Here is a 19,913-nt window from a genome sequence, read left to right on the forward strand (position 1 = left end):
TACTCTTATTGGGACGTAGCAGCCGGACTGGCTGTGATGCACCTTCGCAATCTGGAGTGGAGATGGTGGCTGAAGTGGAACTCGACTTCGTGACCAAGGAAAACTCCTCTATATTCATCCGGACTACAGGTCGCAACTTCCCAGTCTCCGATTCTGGACTTGCATGTTCATGTGGCAGAGTTTTACCCTTATTCCAAGGTGTATGTCCGTTCTTGAACTGTGTCTTTCGTCTTGTATTGCCTTCCATGGATGTGACTTGTAGTGTATAAAACAGTGAAATACCTATTGTGGTCATGTCATGTCATAGGGTTTTACGTGCACATTCAGAACAAGCTGTTGTAGCGCACGCCTGTCATGGGCACAAGAGCCGGCCTTGGCCGGCTCCTCCATCCATGACAGGAAAGGTGGGGGGAGGGGAGAGGGGAGAGGAGGGAGCGCCTGCACTGGCAGGTGCAAGGGAGCACCAGCAGCCCGATCAAATCGGTAGTAGGCGGGTGGGGGTGGTGGTGGTGCTATGGAATTTGAATGGAGCTGTTAAATGCCAAAGAGAAAAGGTGCGCAATTTGATTGCGGGAATTTGACGCAATTTTGAACGGTCGGTCGAAAGGTAAATGGCCAAGCTAATATAGGTTTTGATATTAGTGAATCGAGAGAGGCTCGTTAATTTTAGACCTTTACGATGCTGTGGTGTCTCCCTAGGTTGCCCATAGGGCCCTTATATATTGTGGTATGCTTGTCCACACTTATATATACCAGGCCATGTGTGATGTCACCTTCAGTTTCGATACATTAAAACATTTCAATGCAGTGGCAGTCGATAGCTTTTTTTGTTCCCTGTATATTCTGAACTGCATCTTTGCAGGCTGGTACCATTTTCTCTGCATTCAGGTGTGACCTGTTGCGGTGTACAGACACCTTGCTAATTACCCTCACCAGAATGACACTCCAGTAATACTCATTTGCAATTGGCATATGTTGACTGTGTGCAGTATTCAAAATTTAACAGTTTTAAAGTATAACTTTATTTTTTTAAATGGACTTTGTGGAGGGTTTTTTTTTCTGAAAATGTATCAATTTAAAGTAAATTAAACAAAAATAAAAACAAATCATATTCCTGCCAACTGCTATATTTCAATGGCAGAGAACACAAGGAGCAAATTTCTTTTTGTTGTTCAGAAAATTGTCTGTAACTTTTCAAGTTATTGCAGAATTACCATTCCACTATTTGGAATAATTTGATGTAGAATGTCGCCTTTTGCAGTCCCCTATTTCACCGGCTCCAACAGCCATATTTGGTATTGAATATTCTTTTTATTGCCTGTATGCAACTTGACATATGTATGTAAATGCCATATGTCAGTTTGAGTGTCATGGTGAACACAATTTTGGTCCGACTAGAGTTATCCACCCATTTGGTTGCCCAAAATACAGAAATGAATGCGAGAAAATATAGTTTTCTTGTTATGTGATTAATGCTGCTTTGTATGTTGAATTGTTACACTGGGTTTGACAGGGAAGAGGATGCAGTTGGTGAATATGTGCACTTGGTTTACACTTGATACTGCATACTGTCCCCGCACAGCACCTTGAAGTCATGCAACATTTGTATAAAATGTACAGAAATGGGTGTGATTCGGTCCCTTAGCCCACGTATGTTTGTTTACATTGATACAACGTAAAAATGAGGTGGACAACTGGGGTCGTCCTTTTGAGTGTTCATTGGCCCCAGGCAAGAAAGGTTTCTTGTGAAATGCCAATGGCCTGGTAAAATTAATAAAAGTGCTACAGCCACTGGGGCTATATGAGAAAACATATAGTGTAATTAATTGTGGTCCGAGGCCTGATATAGTGGGATGTTTGACACAGGGTGACACACTTTGATACTTAATTGTCAGGTAACTAGGATAGTTACAGGTCTGAAAATGTACATGTTAATTGTCAAGATAGGTAGAAATCTGAAACTAATGAGTTTGGAATGATGACTTTTTTTTTTTGTTTAAATTAAATTAAATTTAATTATATTTATATTTTAAAATTTGTAATTTCACAAATTGTGGCATTATTTTTGCCTTCATTGTACCCCTATCAGGTCATAGGTCATTTTTTTCAATCAGAATGTATTCCTACATCTTGTGGCAGCCTCACTTTGAAGGTTAAGGTTAAATAAGTCAAAATGGAGGATTTCTTCAAAAAATACAAGAGGGTAATTTTTTCAAAATGTGATCCTGCGCCTAATCATGAAATGTATAATATGGAATGGGCCCCCCAGACCAAATGAATATGGTGCTATTAAATTCAAATCACCAATCACAGGCCAGTATCGTACAGTAAATGCTCACAGATTAAGCTTCATGGTCTTTAATAAGGAGATGGACATAGATGACAGAGACATCAGTCACCTGTGCCATAACCGTCTTTGTATCTTTAAAGATCACTTATCTGCTGAGCCACATGCAATAAACAGCTCACGAATACAATGTGTGAACAGGAATGTCTGTCAGGGACATGGACAATACCCCCCTGCCTCTTGCATCTCAGCATGCAAAACATATAAGAATGTAAAACAATAACAAAGGTTAATTTAAATTAAAAAAATTATGTCATAAAATCACATATAAATTTCACATCATACATTTATTCAATATCATACATTTATTCACATGACTGTTTTGGAATGTTTAAATTCACTCTTCAATGTCTAGGGTTTATGTCCACAGCAGAAATGCTATCAAGCAAACTGATAGTTCCTACATTATATGTATAACTTGAAACTTTGTCACAAAAACTATTTTGAATAACTGTGGTCACAGGAGTTATCTGCTCTTTGACTGTCAATATCTAATAATCCTTTCTTATAGTCAGCTTGCTGATCGCTGTGTAAATGTTTATATTGTAAGTGATCTCTAATTTTACTTCCATGCTGGACTAAGTGCCTTTTAACCACCTGTGGATTCTTTTGGTATCTTTTTTGATAGTTAGACTCTTTGTCCATCTGATGTAATGAATGCCTCACCCAAGCTGACAGTTCGATGCCACAGTACTTGCATTTTTCTATCGTCGACGTTCCCGGGGCATTGTTCAGCTTATGGATGGTGGATGCAGCTCTTCCAGTCATCGTCCGTGAATAGTTCACATTTTTAGGTAAGGAAACTGAGAGAACGATTTGCAGCCTCACATTTCTGTGTGTCTGTATACAGTTTCATTTGCTCTACAGCTGAAATACTAAGTTTAATCTTCAGAAGTTCCAGTATTAACACTTTGTCATATTCAGCTCTGTGATTCAGTGTGTACCCAGGAACATGGATCAGTGCCACCAGTTGTTCGTTACTCCACCACTGCAGATGACGGAGTACCGTGAACACTTTGAACAATCACCACCGTAGCATGAAAATGTTGATTACAGAACTTTTGGTAAGTTTCGCATTCCCAGTCTGGAGCTCGTCACGGTAAAGACGTGTTTGTGCACACTGCACGTGCTTTCGCAGCTCGACTTGGGGATCCTTCACTTTTGTTGTTTTTATCAGCGAAGTGAAGTTTTCTACTGGGATGTATGCGGCCATTGGAACTGTTTGAACGCTGGAACACTTCTCGTTTCGACAGTCTGCACCACAAGGTTGGATTCTTTTTTAGCGAGATTCCTTGCCTCCACATCATTTCTCCATCTGACTATGTTGACTTACTTTTTTCGTGACTCGTATGACGGCCATTCTGCAGAACGCCACAGTTGTTCACGTTTAGTCTCTACATGTCCGAGCCTGTCCTAGCAGCACTGGAAGATTGACCGCCCCACTCTAAGAAGTGTATTTCAGCACAGCACTACACCTTCAATGTCTATCGACTGTCAATCTAGGGGTTTTCTTGACAGGATGCAACCCATCTCGTCCCTACAAGCTGTACACCCTAACGGCCTTAACGAGGCCACTCACGTGGACATAAAGATCGGACGTTAAACTTTTAGACCTTCATTCAAAAGTTTATGTTGAAATTACTTTCTTTTTTTAATATTATTAAATAGTCCGATCCTCTCTTCTTTCTCTTATTTATTTTTGAACTGTCCTTCTAAAATGCTCCAAATTATATAAATATTTGACCAAGCAGTCAATTCTTTTTATTTCTGGCTTTTAACTTTTTTCTTTTTTTAAATTCTATTAACTTTTTAACTAATTGCTATTTTCAAAATTCTGCCAATTTTCAACTTTACACCCCCCCCCCCCCCCCCCCATCCCATCCCGAGTCAGGCCACCGATCTTATCTAATTTCGTTTTGATCACCCGATCTAATCTAGCGACCAAATTTAATAGTAGAATTTTCTTTATTAATTATATTAGAGATGCGCATCAAAATTTTAAAGGCCCACTATTTAATTTTTGGATGTAAAATTGTCCGCTAATTTTTTTTCTGTCCCAGGACAAGCCCCTGGCTATCCAGAGACAGGCCCCGGAATGGACATGCTCGAAACTCTAGTGGTATATGAGCATGTAAAAATTATTCGCACTCTCACTGGTAAGTTTCGTTTCAGTGTATTGATATCACCAGCATGTAGTTTCATTAGTTCCTTAAGAATTAAACTGCACCTTGCTTTCATATCCTGGCTGAATACTTTTTGTGCTTCACGCTTTTTTTCATGGGTGGGCCCACTAAACATGTCAGGACTAAAGTTAGCTTTGTAACACTTATGAAACTAACTCTGACCTAAGTGGGTTGGATCGGCTAGCCGCTGCACTTCCCACATTGGATCTAGAAGGTTCAAAGCACTATCAACTCCAGCAGATGATCTGGAATCTCCATCTGTAGTGACATATCTTATCAGAATACCTTGTAGAGCCAAGTCTGTTCCGATATCTTTTCCCCATCTCGTATTCTGACAGCAGGGCAAATGGCGGCAAGTTTGCTGTGCAGTCAGGATGACCACCGGGACACATCACGTGAATACCTTTGTTTCTTAACCAGGCTCCGGTCCAACAAAGTTTATTCTGGAAGCAGGCACTTATGATGAATTTTCTTTCAGTCATTGTTTCAACTGCAAGTCCTATAGCTTGTGATGCATTCTGGCCCGGTTTCCTCCGACTTGTTATTGTCGTTGAGTTGTATCTCCCATTCATGGCAATGTTAATTTCCTCGCGTTCATTTCCACGTTTCATGTTAATGTCTTTCTGTAACTCAACTTTTTCTGCCATATCTTTTTCATTTAGATCTGTTACAGCTTTTGATACCTTGTATGATGTTCTCTGCATGCTGCTGCGACACAGTGGTGGAATGTCCATGTTTGCCAATAGCACTCTTGCTCTTGTAACCGGCCTCGGTGGCGTCGTGGCAGGCCATCGGTCTACAGGCTGGTAGGTACTGGGTTCGGATCCCAGTCGAGGCATGGGATTTTTAATCGAGATACCGACTCCAAACCCTGAGTGAGTGCTCCGCAAGGCTCAATGGGTAGGTGTAAACCACTTGCACCGACCAGTGATCCATAACTGGTTCAACAAAGGCCATGGTTTGTGCTATCCTGCCTGTGGGAAGTGCAAATAAAAGATCCCTTGCTGCCTGTCGTAAAAAGAGTAGCCTATGTGGCAACAGCGGGTTTCCTCTAAAAACAGTGTCAGAATGACCATATGTTTGACGTCCAATAGCCGATGATAAGATAAAAAATCAATGTGCTCTAGCAGCGTCGTTAAATAAAACAAACTTCTTCTTTTTTTCTTGCTCTCGTATTGCCGACAGGAGTATCTTGGAGACCGATAGCAAGACCCACATTACTTTTTACTGCATTTGGGCCAGGTTTATTTGTCTTCACCTCATTGTACAGTTTTCTTTCAGGAGCAGTGAAGTCACATTTCACACAGTGTAGTGTGATTTTCCAACAAAGACCCCACTTAACCTCTTTTAATATCTGCATTTCAGGCTTGTTGCACTCAGGGGAAGCTGTCGAGTGGTATCTGAAAGCTGCATTCCATGCATCTACCATTCTGTCATTGTCCATTATTTTTTCTTTGTCTTTGCACTGTTGTTCTTCTTTCATTTCAGATGCAGTTCATTTACTCTTAATGGGACGTAGCAGCCGGACTGGCTGTGACGCACCTTCGCAATCTGGAGTGGAGATGGTGGCTGAAGTGGAACTCGACTTCGTGACCAAGGAAAACTCCTCTCTATTCATCCGGACTACAGGTCGCAACTTCTCAGTCTCTGATTCTGGACTTGCATGTTCATGTGGCAGAGTTTTACCCTTATTCCAAGGTGTATGTCCGTTCTTGAACTGTGTCTTTCGTCTTGTATTGCCTTCCATGGATGCGACTTGTAGTGTATAAAACAGTGAAATACTTATTGTGGTATGCATGTCCACACTTATATATTACCAGGCCATGTGTGATGTCACCTTCAGTTTCGATACATTAAAACATTTCAATGCAGTGGCAGTTGACAGGTTTTTTTGTTCCCTGTATATTCTGAACTGCATCTTTGCAGGCTGGTACCATTTTCTCTGCATTCAGGTGTGACCTGTTGCGGTGTACAGACACCTTGCTAATTACCCTCACCAGAATGACACTCGAGTAATACTCATTTGCAATTGGCATATGTTGACTGTGTGCAGTATCCAAAATTTAACAGTTTTAAAGTTTAACTTTATTTTTTTAAATGGACTTTGTGGAGGTGTTTTTTTTCGAAAATGTATCAATTTAAATTAAATTGACCAACAACAAAAAAAAATCATATTCCTGCCAACTGCCATATTTCAATGGCAGAGAACACAACAAGGAGCAAATTTCTTTTTGTTGTTCAGAAAAATGTCTGTAACTTTTAAAGTTATTGCAGAATTACCATTCCACTATTTGGAATAATTTGACGCAGAATGCGGCACCTATTTCACCGGCTCCAACAGACATATTTGGTATTGAATATTCTTTTTATTGCCTGTATTTACTGCATACTGTCCCCCCCCCCCCAGCATCTTGAAGTCATGCAACATTTGTATAAAATGCACAGAAATGGGTGTGATTCGGTCCCTTAGCCCACGTGTGTTTGTTTACATTGATATAACGTAAAAATGAGGTGGACAACAGGGGTCGTCCTTTTGAGTGTTCAATGGCCCCAGTCAGGTAAGGTTTCTTGTGAAATGCCAATGGCCTGGTGAAATTAATAAAAGTGCTACAGCCACTGGGGCTATATGAGAAAAAACATAATGTAATTAATTGTGGTCTGAGGCCATATCCTGTCCCTTTCTATGCAATCCTGGATTTGCCCCTGTATACAGGCCCATCGGAATGACATCTGGAGTTGGGGGTGGGTGGGGCACAGTCTCTAGTTGGGGGCTCAGGCCAGATGTCGGTCTTTAGTAGACCCCTACTGGTCCAACCAGAGGGGACAAAAGGTTTCATATCAGTCCTTCTGTCTGTCTGTCTGTCCGTCCATTTGTCCCTCATATAGTTTTCCAAGTGTTATTTTAGAATGCCTCGAAATATTGACTTGCAATTTTGTGTATAACTTTATCATGTACTGTTACAGATCAAGTTTGATTTTCATGGCAATTTACTCATTGTTGATGGAGTTATGGCCCTTGAACTTAGGAGATATGAAAATTTGTTTTCCCAGACTTTTTTTTCAGAAAGCCTTGAAATAGTGACCTGACATTTTGTGTATAGCTTTATCATGTACTGTTACAGATCAAGTTTGACTTTTTGACAGAGTTATGGCCCTTATACTTAAACTATTTGAAAATTTGTTTTCCAGACTTGTTTTGCAATGCCTGAAGATATAAAGATAAAATGTTCTATACACCTTTATCATGTAGTTAAAAAAAAAGAAAAAAATAAGATTATATTAAAAAAATTGGGTCCACCCCCTCTACTACAATGGTTCAATCTCCTGTAAACTCTTACTATGATAACAGTCCTTTGACAAGTGTGTTATTTAAAATGGCATTACAACATACTTTGATTAAGAACCGAAGATGAAGTGCTGCCAATACCACTGTCTGTACCTGTAAAAAATAAAACCAACAAATTAATTAATGTGTAACGACACCCCAGCCCAAGAGTATTAGGTATCAAATAAAGGTATGTATATAAAACCAATGAATTAATTAATCTGTAACGACACCCCAGCCCAAGAGTATTAGGACATAAATAAAGGTATGGATATAAAACCAGTGAATTAATTAATGTGTAACGACACACCAGCCCAAGAGTATTAGGACATAAATAAAGGTATGGATATAAAACCAATGAATTAATTAATGTGTAACGACACCCCAGCCCAAGAGTATTAGGACATAAATAAAGGTATGGATATAAAACCAATGAATTAATTAATGTGTAACGACACCCCGGCCCAAGAGTATTGGGTGTCAAATAAAGGTATGTATATAAAACCAATGAATTAATTAATCTGTAACGACACCCCAGCCCAAGAGTTTTAGGACATAAATAAAGGTATGGATATAAAACCAATGAATTAATTAATGTGTAACGACACCCCAGCTCAAGAGTATTAGGTGTCAAATAAAGGTATGTATATAAAACCAATGAATTAATTAATGTGTAACGACACCCCAGCCCAAGAGTATTGGGTGTCAAATAAAGGTATGGATATAAAACCAATGAATTAATTAATGTGTAACGACACCCCAGCCCAAGAGTATTGTTTGTCAAATAAAGGTATGTATATAAAACCAATGAATTAATTAATGTGTAACGACACCCCAGCCCAAGAGTATTGGGTGTCAAATAAAGGTATGTATATAAAACCAGTGAATTAATTAATGTGTAACGACACCCCGGCCCAAGAGTATTGGGTGTCAAATAAAGGTATGGATATAAAAACAATGAATTAATTAATGTGTAACGACACCCCAGCCCAAGAGTATTGGGTGTCAAATAAAGGTATGGATATAAAAACAATGAATTAATTAATGTGTAACGACACCCCAGCCCAAGAGTACTGGGTATCAAATTAAGGTATGGATATAAAACCAATGAATTAATTAATGTGTAACGACACCCCAGCCCAAGAGTATTAGGACATAAATAAAGGTATGGATATAAAACCAATGAATTAATTAATGTGTAACGACACCCCAGCCCAAGAGTATTGGGTGTCAAATAAAGGTATGGATATAAAACCAATGAATTAATTAATGTGTAACGACACCCCAGCCCAAGAGTATTGGGTGTCAAATAAAGGTATGTATATAAAACCAATGAATTAATTAATCTGTAACAACACCCCAGTCCAAGAGTATTGGGTGTCAAATATGGCCCTTATACTTAAACTATTTGAAAATTTGTTTTCCAGACTTGTTTTGCAATGCCTGACGAAATAAAGATAAAATGTTCTATACACCTTTATCATGTAGTTTAAAAAAAAAAAAAATTATATTAAAAAAATTGGGTCCTCCCCCTTTCCTACAACGGTTCAATCTCCTGTAAACTCTTACTATGATAACAGTCCTTTAACAAGTGTGTTATTTAAAACGGCATTACAACATACTTTGATCAAGAACGGAAGATGAAGTGCTGCCAATACCACTTTCTGTACCTGTAAAAAATAAAACCAACGAATTAATTAATCTGTAACAACACCCCAGCCCAAGAGTATTAGGACATAAATAAAGGTATGGATATAAAACCAATGAATTAATTAATGTGTAACAACACCCCAGCCCAAGAGTATTAGGACATAAATAAAGGTATGGATATAAAACCAATGAATTAATTAATGTGTAACGACACCCCAGCCCAAGAGTTTTAGGACATAAATAAAGGTATGGATATAAAACCAATGAATTAATTAATGTGTAACGACACACCAGCCCAAGAGTATTGGGTGTCAAATAAAGGTATGGATATAAAACCAATGAATTAATTAATCTGTAACGACACCCCAGCCCAAGAGTATTGGGTGTCAAATAAAGGTATGGATATAAAAACAATGAATTAATTAATGTGTAACGACACCCCAGCCCATGATTAGTGGGTGTCAAATAAAGGTATGGATATAAAACCAATGAATTAATTAATGTGTAACGACACCCCAGCCCAAGAGTACTGGGTATCAAATAAAGGTATGGATATAAAACCAATGAATTAATTAATGTTTTCCAGACTTGTTTTGCAATGCCTGACGATATAAAGATAAAATGTTCTATACACCTTTATCATGTAGTTAAAAAAAAAAAAATATTATATTAAAAAAATTGGGTCCTCCCCCTTTCCTACAACGGTTCAATCTCCTGTAAACTCTTACTATGATAACAGTCCTTTAACAAGTGTGTTATTTAAAACGGCATTACAACATACTTTGATTAAGAACCGAAGATGAAGTGCTGCCAATACCACTGTCTGTACCTGTAAAAAATAAAACCAATGAATTAATTAATGTGTAACGACACCCCAGCCCATGATTATTAGGACATAAATAAAGGTATGGATATAAAACCAATGAATTAATTAATCTGTAACAACACCCCAGCCCAAGAGTATTAGGACATAAATAAAGGTATGGATATAAAACCAATGAATTAATTAATGTGTAACGACACACCAGCCCAAGAGTATTGGGTGTCAAATAAAGGTATGGATATAAAACCAATGAATTATTAATGTGTAACGACACACCAGCCCAAGAGTACTGGGTGTCAAATAAAGGTATGGATATAAAACCAATGAATTAATTAATGTGTAACGACACCCCAGCCCAAGAGTATTGGGTGTCAAATAAAGGTATGGATATAAAAACAATGAATTAATTAATGTGTAACGACACCCCAGCCCAAGAGTACTGGGTGTCAAATAAAGGTATGGATATAAAAACAATGAATTAATTAATGTGTAACGACACCCCAGCCCAAGAGTATTGGGTGTCAAATAAAGGTATGGATATAAAACCAATGAATTAATTAATGTGTAACGACACCCCAGCCCAAGAGTATTGGGTGTCAAATAAAGGTATGGATATAAAACCAATGAATTAATTAATGTGTAACGACACCCCAGCCCAAGAGTATTGGGTGTCAAATTAAGGTATGGATATAAAACCAATGAATTAATTAATGTGTAACGACACCCCAGCCCAAGAGTATTGGGTGTCAAATAAAGGTATGGATATAAAACCAATGAATTAATTAATGTGTAACGACACCCCAGCCCAAGAGTATTAGGTATCAAATAAAGGTATGGATATAAAACCAATGAATTAATTAATGTGTAACGACACCCCAGCCCAAGACTACTGGGTATCAAATAAAGGTATGGATATAAAAACAATGAATTAATTAATGTGTAACGACACCCCAGCCCAAGAGTATTGGGTGTCAAATAAAGGTATGGATATAAAAACAATGAATTAATTAATGTGTAACGACACCCCAGCCCAAGAGTATTGGGTATCAAATAAAGGTATGGATATAAAAACAATGAATTAATTAATGTGTAACGACACCCCAGCCCAAGAGTATTGGGTGTCAAATAAAGGTATGGATATAAAAACAGTGAATTAATTAGAAAATTTGTTTCTAATTTTCATTATTATTCATACTTACCTAGTATTAGCACAACAACTATGCTATACAACCTGAGTCATCTCCTCCACTGCAGAATTGTCTTCCCTTGCCGGATGTATATCCATATCCGCGCATGGGCAGACCATCGTCCTCGATTCAAAGTCCGTAATGACCGAATCCAGGGAAGACCTCCTAGGGGCGGGTGGGAGGTTACTGTTGTTGTGCTAGTACTAGGTAAGTATGAATAATAAAGAAAATTAGAAACAAATTTTCTAATAGTCTTATTCAACTTACTGTACTAGCACAACAACTATGCTATAACGGACGTGATTTAACACCGTTAGAGCACGTGAATTCAACATTAATGGGAGGAGGTAAGAAAACATGAGGACTTACCCATTCGACCAACGTGAATCGTCTCAAGTAATGACAAGGTGTAAGACAACCAAGACATACGAGGTATAAAAGTCTAAGTGACTATTAAATATCAATACCCGAATTGATAAACATCTTCCACCCATCGCGTGAGGCAAAACCATCTCACAAGTGAAAGGAAACCACTAGACTGCCCCAGATAGCAACCACACCCTTTCCCCAAAAAGGTGGCTCAACTATCTCCCGACACGACCTGTACGAGCTGCCTACCGGAATAGAGGTCTCCCTCGTCTCGTGGCTCGTCGTACAGAAACAACCTGCTGACCAGCAATCACCGACTGGATACGTCTAGTACCATCGGGACCAACTGCCATGTCTCGAAAATAGAAGCGGTCGAACGTATGTCGACCCTTCCACACTCCTGCATTCATCACCTTGATAATATCCAAGGAATAGAAGGCAACGTACGAGACAAACTTTGAAAGATTGCCGGAGGAAACTCCTCTCCTGGCATCTGGTTCTTAGCCACAAAGATGGGATCAGTCCGCAACGTAACCGACCCATCAGAGTTATAATCGACCAAATCATGCAAGAAAGCATGAATCTCAGGAAAAGTGTCTTCCAAGTCAAAAGTCGAAGAGTGGCAAACCGCAATGGCTCATAAGGCGGACCCTTGAGCGCATGAAGAACCAGAAAGACGTCCCATTTTGGCAAAATGGAAGGCCTCTCAACCGTGGATTGCAAAGATTTGAGTAAATCATGCAATACGCGATTCGTGGAAAAGTCTGTCCGACCACACTGCCTGAGAGTAGTGAAGATGGAAGAACGATGACTTTTGACTGTCTGAACTTTAAGCTTCCTTTCCTGGACCAAGGCCAGAAAGTATTCAGCTAAGTCATTGACAGTAGGTGATAAGGGATCGAAATCCCGTTCACCTGCCCAACGAACACAAGCGCTCAAGTGGCATTGGTAAACTCACTCAGTTGACCAGCGCTTCGAAGAGGAGACGAGTTCAGCAATTCGTTCCGAAAAGCCTCTGCCTCGCAGGGAAAACTCGACAACCTCCACGCGGAAGGGGTGGCAAGCGCACCGGCTCCTGCACTAACAGTGACAGAAGCTGAGGAAACCATTGTTGGGCTGCCCAACCCGGCGCCACGAGCGTCACTCGACGCAGTTGCATTCCGACCGTGGCTAGAACCTTGCTGAGTAAGACTGGGGGCGGGAAGGTATACAGATCCAACCCCGTCCAGTCCATGCTCAACGCATCGTACTCCAGAGCCAGAGTATCGGGAACCGGTGACACAAACACCGGTAACTGGTGGTTCAGCCTGGTCACGAACATATCCACTTGTGGACTCCCCCACAAACGCAGAATCCTGCCTGCACCATCCACTCTGTTTGGACAGGTGAACGACGACTCAAGGCGTCCTCCAAGACGTTGACTGAAGAGGGAATGTGTTTTGCCGTCAACATAATCCCCCACTGATCGCACAATTCCTGGATCTCCAAGGCATAGCGACTCAGTGACTCGGACTTGGTGCCACCCCAACGATTGAGGTATGCGACTACCGCCATGTTGTCGCACCTCAACAAAATTCGACGATGTCGAATAATGCTCCGAAACTGGAGGCAAGCCCAGCAAACGGCTTCCATCTCCAGCAGATTGATATGGAGGCTCTTTTCGAAGGCACTCCACACACCTGACAGATGTTGATCCCCAAGATGCGCACCGTACCCCTCTAGGGAAGCATCGGTGAACAGGACCAACTCCGGAGCAAGAGGGTGTAAGGGAATGACCTGGGACAAGCACTTGTCGACCAGACACTCTTGGATCGTCTGCATGAACCAAGGCCCCACCGGAATCAACGTATCCCAACAGCGGCCGTCCTACACACGTGAGAGATGCCACTGGAGAGGTCTCTTGAATCGTCTGAACTGCACATTCAATGCAGCCAATGACTCGAGATGTCCCAACAACCCGTGCAGTGTGCGCACCGAAATGCGCTGCTCCCGAGCAAGACGCTGAGCCAGCTTCGTACCGGGTAAGAGTTTCCCGATGGCTAAAGCCGCTGGAAACTCTTCCACCACCGCTCCCATGATACGATCAGTGCCAGCGATCAAAGTATCAATCTCCAGTAAGGATTCGTGTGCTTCCTGGGCAAGCAGAAAACAAAGCTCCGGCCGCGGAGCCTTCACCACCAGCGATCGATTTCCAAAAGAAACGCCCTGAATAGTGGGAACAGCCACCTCCGCTGGGAAAGTGTCAGCGCATACAAGTCGGACTTCGTTACTTACGAATTGCAGAACCGTTGCATAATAGAAATCTTCTGCAGGCGGGACAGAGGCGAAACCTCTTCCGACTCCAAACCGGAACCGGAAGGCAAATCTTTCTCGGAAGTCCTCCCTCAAAACCGGTGGCACCGAAGACCGCGGCTGACCCTGAAGGGAAGGGACGGGAACAAACCTCCGTCCATGTGTCACCCCCACATCGCCAAAACGATCATGGGTGGAAACAGGCACCGACCGCACTGGAAAACCAGGCGGCGGCGGAACAGCCGACACGGCTGGAGTCGAAGGCTGAGACACAAGTCCCACCTGCGGCGTAGCGTGGAGACACAAGAGAAAGTTTTCAAACAAACTTTCTTGAAAACCTCCGGGTCGACCCTGAGAATCTACAGGAACCAAAGGCTCCTGTCACCTCTGTGAAGGGTACCGCCGTGAACCTCTACCTCGGTCCGACGAGGTAGGCAAAGCAGCGCCTAAAAAAGCCGCCGTCTCCCGCACACCCGGCGTAACCGATGGTGGAACCTCCGGAGCCGGAGGAACCGGCCCCTCCGGGTAAACATACACATAGGGAGGACTCAACGAGTCCTGCACCCAGTGTGCAATGTGAGGATCCGCCGCCCCCGACAGCATCCCCACGGCTTCACCCTGCAATGGGCGGAACGTCGGATTTCGTAAAAAACCCGCACCGCCCAAGGCGGACACGGCGCTAGCCAACGCCGGCCCCGTCAACCGAACACCCCCGTCCGAAACAGACGGCGCCCTCGAGCCACCCGACTCGCAAAACTGGAGCCGCTCCAGTCGGCTTCCATCCACAAGATGGGGGAAAAGGGGAACCGCGGCGGCCGAAACCACCACAGCCTCCTTGCACACAACCCGTGTTGACGCCACCTCCGCCGTCGGAGATACAGGTGCCTCCGTCGGAACAGCCTTCCCGACAGGTAACCGATTCTCTGCTTCAGCCGAAACAGAGAACTTTAGTGAACCAGTGGCGCCGGCCGGCGTCACTGAACCACTAGCAACGCCATCCGAATGGCGGTGTGAAGAGGAGGCGTTCTTATGCCTACCACCCTTCCTCGCACGAACAGTGTCCCCGGACTTCTTGGAAGCCGGCGGCACCTCCGATTGGAGGACAACACCCGCGGTTGCCTCCTCGCTCTTCTCTCCCTTTCCTTTGCGAATATCTCTCTTCCTGTCCGCCTTCCGGACCTGGCGACGAAATTTCGTCCAAATGGACGAAGGCCATGTCGGTCAAACCTCGCACTGTTGGTCAAAAGAACAGGCCCTACAGGACCGACACAACAAGTGCGAGTCGAACCGGGGAAGTCGCTTGCCACAGCCGGCTTCGGCACACACAGTCAACCTCACGGTTGAGCCCGATGAGGCCGTGTCAGACATACCGAAATAATTCGTAACCCAATTATCCCAAAAACAACGTATGCCTTGGTAAGGGCTAAGGAAATAACTTTAATAAACGTTTCACGTAAGACAATTACGAAAAAACCGAAAAGTTTGCAGAGCTAGTAATAAACGGCTACAATGGAGGACTGCAGAATTGAGAACGATGGTCTGCCCATGCGCGGATATGGATATACATCCGGCAAGGGAAGACAATTCTGCAGTGGAGGAGATGACTCAGGTTGTATAGCATAGTTGGTGTGCTAGTACTTTAAGTTGAATAAGACTATTAATGTGTAACGACACCCCAGCCCAAGAGTATTGGGTGTCAAATAAAGGTATGGATATAAAACCAGTGAATTAATTAATGTGTAACGACACCCCATCCCAAGAGTATTGGGTGTCAAATAAAGGTATGGATATAAAACCAATGAATTAATTAATGTGTAACGACACACCAGCCCAAGAGTATTGGGTGTCAAATAAAGGTATGTATATAAAACCAATGAATTAATTAATGTGTAACGACACCCCAGCCCAAGAGTACTGGGCGTCAAATAAAGGTATGGATATAAAACCAGTGAATTAATTAATGTGTAACGACACCCCAGCCCAAGAGTACTGGGCGTCAAATAAAGGTATGGATATAAAACCAGTGAATTAATTAATGTGTAACGACACCCCAGCCCAAGAGTACTGGGCGTCAAATAAAGGTATGGATATAAAACCAATGAATTAATTAATCTGTAACGACACCCCAGCCCAAGAGTATTGGGCGTCAAATAAAGGTATGGATATAAAACCAATGAATTAATTAATGTGTAACGACACCCCAGCCCAAGAGTATTGGGTGTCAAATAAAGGTATGGATATAAAACCAATGAATTAATTAATGTGTAACGACACCCCAGCCCAAGAGTATTGGGTGTCAAATAAAGGTATGGATATAAAACCAGTGAATTAATTAATGTGTAACGACACCCCAGCCCAAGAGTACTGGGTGTCAAATAAAGGTATGGATATAAAACCAATGAATTAATTAATGTGTAACGACACCCCATCCCAAGAGTATTGGGTGTCAAATAAAGGTATGGATATAAAACCAATGAATTATTAATGTGTATATAAAACCAATGAATTAATTAATCAATGTGTAACCAGCCCAAGAGTATTGGGTGTCAAATAAAGGTGTATATAAAACGACACCCCAGCCCAAGAGTACTGGGCGTCAAATAAAGGTATGGATATAAAACCAGTGAATTAATTAATGTGTAACGACACCCCAGCCCAAGAGTACTGGGCGTCAAATAAAGGTATGGATATAAAACCAGTGAATTAATTAATGTGTAACGACACCCCAGCCCAAGAGTACTGGGCGTCAAATAAAGGTATGGATATAAAACCAATGAATTAATTAATCTGTAACGACACCCCAGCCCAAGAGTATTGGGCGTCAAATAAAGGTATGGATATAAAACCAATGAATTAATTAATGTGTAACGACACCCCAGCCCAAGAGTATTGGGTGTCAAATAAAGGTATGGATATAAAACCAATGAATTAATTAATGTGTAACGACACCCCAGCCCAAGAGTATTGGGTGTCAAATAAAGGTATGGATATAAAACCAGTGAATTAATTAATGTGTAACGACACCCCAGCCCAAGAGTACTGGGTGTCAAATAAAGGTATGGATATAAAACCAATGAATTAATTAATGTGTAACGACACCCCAGCCCAAGAGTATTGGGTGTCAAATAAAGGTATGGATATAAAACCAATGAATTAATTAATCTGTAACGACACCCCAGCCCAAGAGTACTGGGTGTCAAATAAAGGTATGGATATAAAAAGAATTTAAGGATTTAAATGTTAAATTGAAACAGTGTAAAAAGCTGTGTAAAAATGTAAATATCACAGGTAAGTAAATTTAAATTTGGAAAGTTAAAGTTTGTTTTGTTTAAAGCACATTGATTATTAAATGTCAAACATTTGCTACATTTTCCCATTAATAGCCAGGTACCTTTTATATGCACCATCCCAGAAAAGGACAACACATACCACAGCTTTTGATATACAGTCGTGGTGCTCTGGCTGGTACGAGAAATAGCCCAATGGGCCACTGACAGGGATCGACTCCACACCAACTGCACATCCAATGAGCATTTTACCACTGGGATAGAAACTTGATGATGTTGCCATATAATAATATGTTAAATTGTAGACATTTCCAATACATGTACTTGTACAAAAGGGTTTTATGCTATATGTTAATATACAAGTAAATACATTGGCGGAGCCAGACAAGGCACCTATGCAGGAATTTATTTGGGGGAAATGTTTTATTTAACAACGCTCTCAATACATTTTATTTACGGTTATATGGCATCGGACATATGGTTAAGGACCACACAGATATTGAGGGAGGAAACCTGCTGTTGCCACTTCATGGGCTACTCTTTTTCGATTAGCAACAAGGGATCTTTTATATGCACCATCCCATATGCCTGTTAATTTTACCTCGTTTCCATGGGGGGGGGGGGGGGGGGGGTAGGCTGGATTTATTCATATTAGCATGTTTTCTCTACAAATCACTACACATTTGTCCATGGATTACAACTAATTTTGAGGGTAGAATCATGGAAATACCGGGTAAAAAAGTCTCAGGTTAGCACATTTTGCCAGAATATCTGTATAACTTTTGCCCAAATTTGAGATCCCTCATCCCTGAAAACAAATAATGTACCCTCGGGTGGAATAGCCCTGTCCCACATGGACACATATGAAGGATTCTTTTAATCTCTATATATGAACAAAATATTTATATACACAGAATTAATTAAACAATTACCTCTTCCATGTGCCCTCCCATGCTCTTCTCGGAGAGGTGGCTGATCTTCAACATTAGCATCATCCGTATTACCTGAAGCTAGAAACACAAACACGGCTGTCAGTCGTATACAGAACCACTGGTTAGAATGGTGAATGCCTTGAGCCTCTGCCTAATGGCTTTTGCCATTCAACCTGAGCAGGATAAAACAGCAGACACTAGTTTCAACTACTTCAAAATGGAGATTACGTTTAGTTAATCTACAAACCTGTAACACATCTGGATAAAGTTACTAAAAAGTGAAACAGACATGTGATGTTGAAACAATGAAATACCCTTAAAAACTCTATTCCTTAAACGTTACTTCATAGACGCATGTGCGGTTTGGTTTGTTTGTTTTAAATATGAAAAATCCATTTTGTGATGTTAAAAACACCAGGATGATCCTAAACACTGTACAGAAATGGATAATCTAAACAATAACATGTAGTTAATGTCTGATGTCTGATTTCAGTTACCAAAAATATCTCTAATACTGAAAAAATCTGCTTTAGTGTTCAAAAACTAGGTATGGCATAGTACTGTGGTCTAATAGAGTGTGCCTTGCGGCCCAATACCTCTGACTTCAGCACTCAAGGTTTCTGTTAGATTTGCCTCACTCTCAGTACATATCAGTCCAGTCTCTACCCATTGACCAATCCAGCTTCAACAGGAGCCATATCTCCTTCTGGCATAGCTCTGTGGGTCATTGAGACATGCAAGCCCCCTCACCACATCATGGAATGGACCATGAAGGGGGCACACAGGGCATCCTAATTGGAGGGGGATTAAAAGTGTTTAAAAAATGGCACTTGTATATTTATTTTATTTTTAATTGGGGGGGGGGGGAGACAGGTTACTTATGCATAGTTACTATATGCGCGTACATGTATGTTTGGCATTCTAAAAAAAAAACATATTATAATATGTAATTATTTTATTATACCTTTCATTTCAAGTAAACGTAGCTCTTTTAATTTTTCGACAATTAATTCGTTTAGTCGGTTATTTTCCTTAACGAGTTCATCAAACTCTTTTGGGGCTATGGGTTTTTCTTGTTGCATTTTGGCATCGTCTAACTTTGTTTCAATAGTTATGTCACGTATCTGCTTTTCTATTTCACACAAAATTGTCCATTTCTGTTTTAATTCAGACTCATATAGTTTACGTAATTCTTCAGAGATGTTGTAAGCGGAGGTGGGAGGACTCTCATTGGCCGCCATATTGTCTTGAGTTGGCCTAGCTGTGTCTTCCATGTGTCATTCTGTGTTCTTCTGTGCTTGTGTCTTCTTTTTCGGTTTGTGCTATCCTGCCTGTGGTGTGTGCTATCCCTTGCTGTTCTTCTTTAGCCTTTATTAACTATAACCATGATGTTCCTGAACCACCGAACCACTACCCGATACAAACCATGTCAAATATTTCTAGTGCATGTACCAATTTTACTTGTGTTCCTGCTATTACTTTAAACCAAACAGTGTCATTCAGGCTTAATACTGTTGA

The 19,913-nt window shown here is 41.2% G+C and overlaps 1 protein-coding gene across 2 annotated transcripts in view; it reads right to left on the minus strand.

Moving 5' to 3' along the window:
- Nucleotides 1–19,703, minus strand: part of LOC121379219 — a 33,010-nt gene extending 13,307 nt beyond the window's left edge. The window contains exons 1-5 of one of the 2 annotated variants that reach the window (XM_041507725.1): nucleotides 19,360–19,703; nucleotides 18,396–18,473; nucleotides 10,287–10,334; nucleotides 9,478–9,525; nucleotides 7,922–7,969 (exon numbers count right to left, since the gene is read on the minus strand). In XM_041507725.1, the coding sequence (XP_041363659.1) occupies nucleotides 7,922–7,969; nucleotides 9,478–9,525; nucleotides 10,287–10,334; nucleotides 18,396–18,473; nucleotides 19,360–19,669 (532 nt within the window). In that variant the 5' untranslated portion in view covers nucleotides 19,670–19,703. The remainder of the gene's footprint in view (nucleotides 1–7,921; nucleotides 7,970–9,477; nucleotides 9,526–10,286; nucleotides 10,335–18,395; nucleotides 18,474–19,359) is intronic. The other variant, XM_041507726.1, reaches the window with a different exon arrangement.
- Between the last annotated feature and the right edge of the window lie 210 nt (nucleotides 19,704–19,913).

This window comes from Gigantopelta aegis, chromosome 8 (genome assembly GCF_016097555.1).
Source record: "Gigantopelta aegis isolate Gae_Host chromosome 8, Gae_host_genome, whole genome shotgun sequence".
NCBI classification, from domain to species: domain Eukaryota; kingdom Metazoa; phylum Mollusca; class Gastropoda; order Neomphalida; family Peltospiridae; genus Gigantopelta; species Gigantopelta aegis.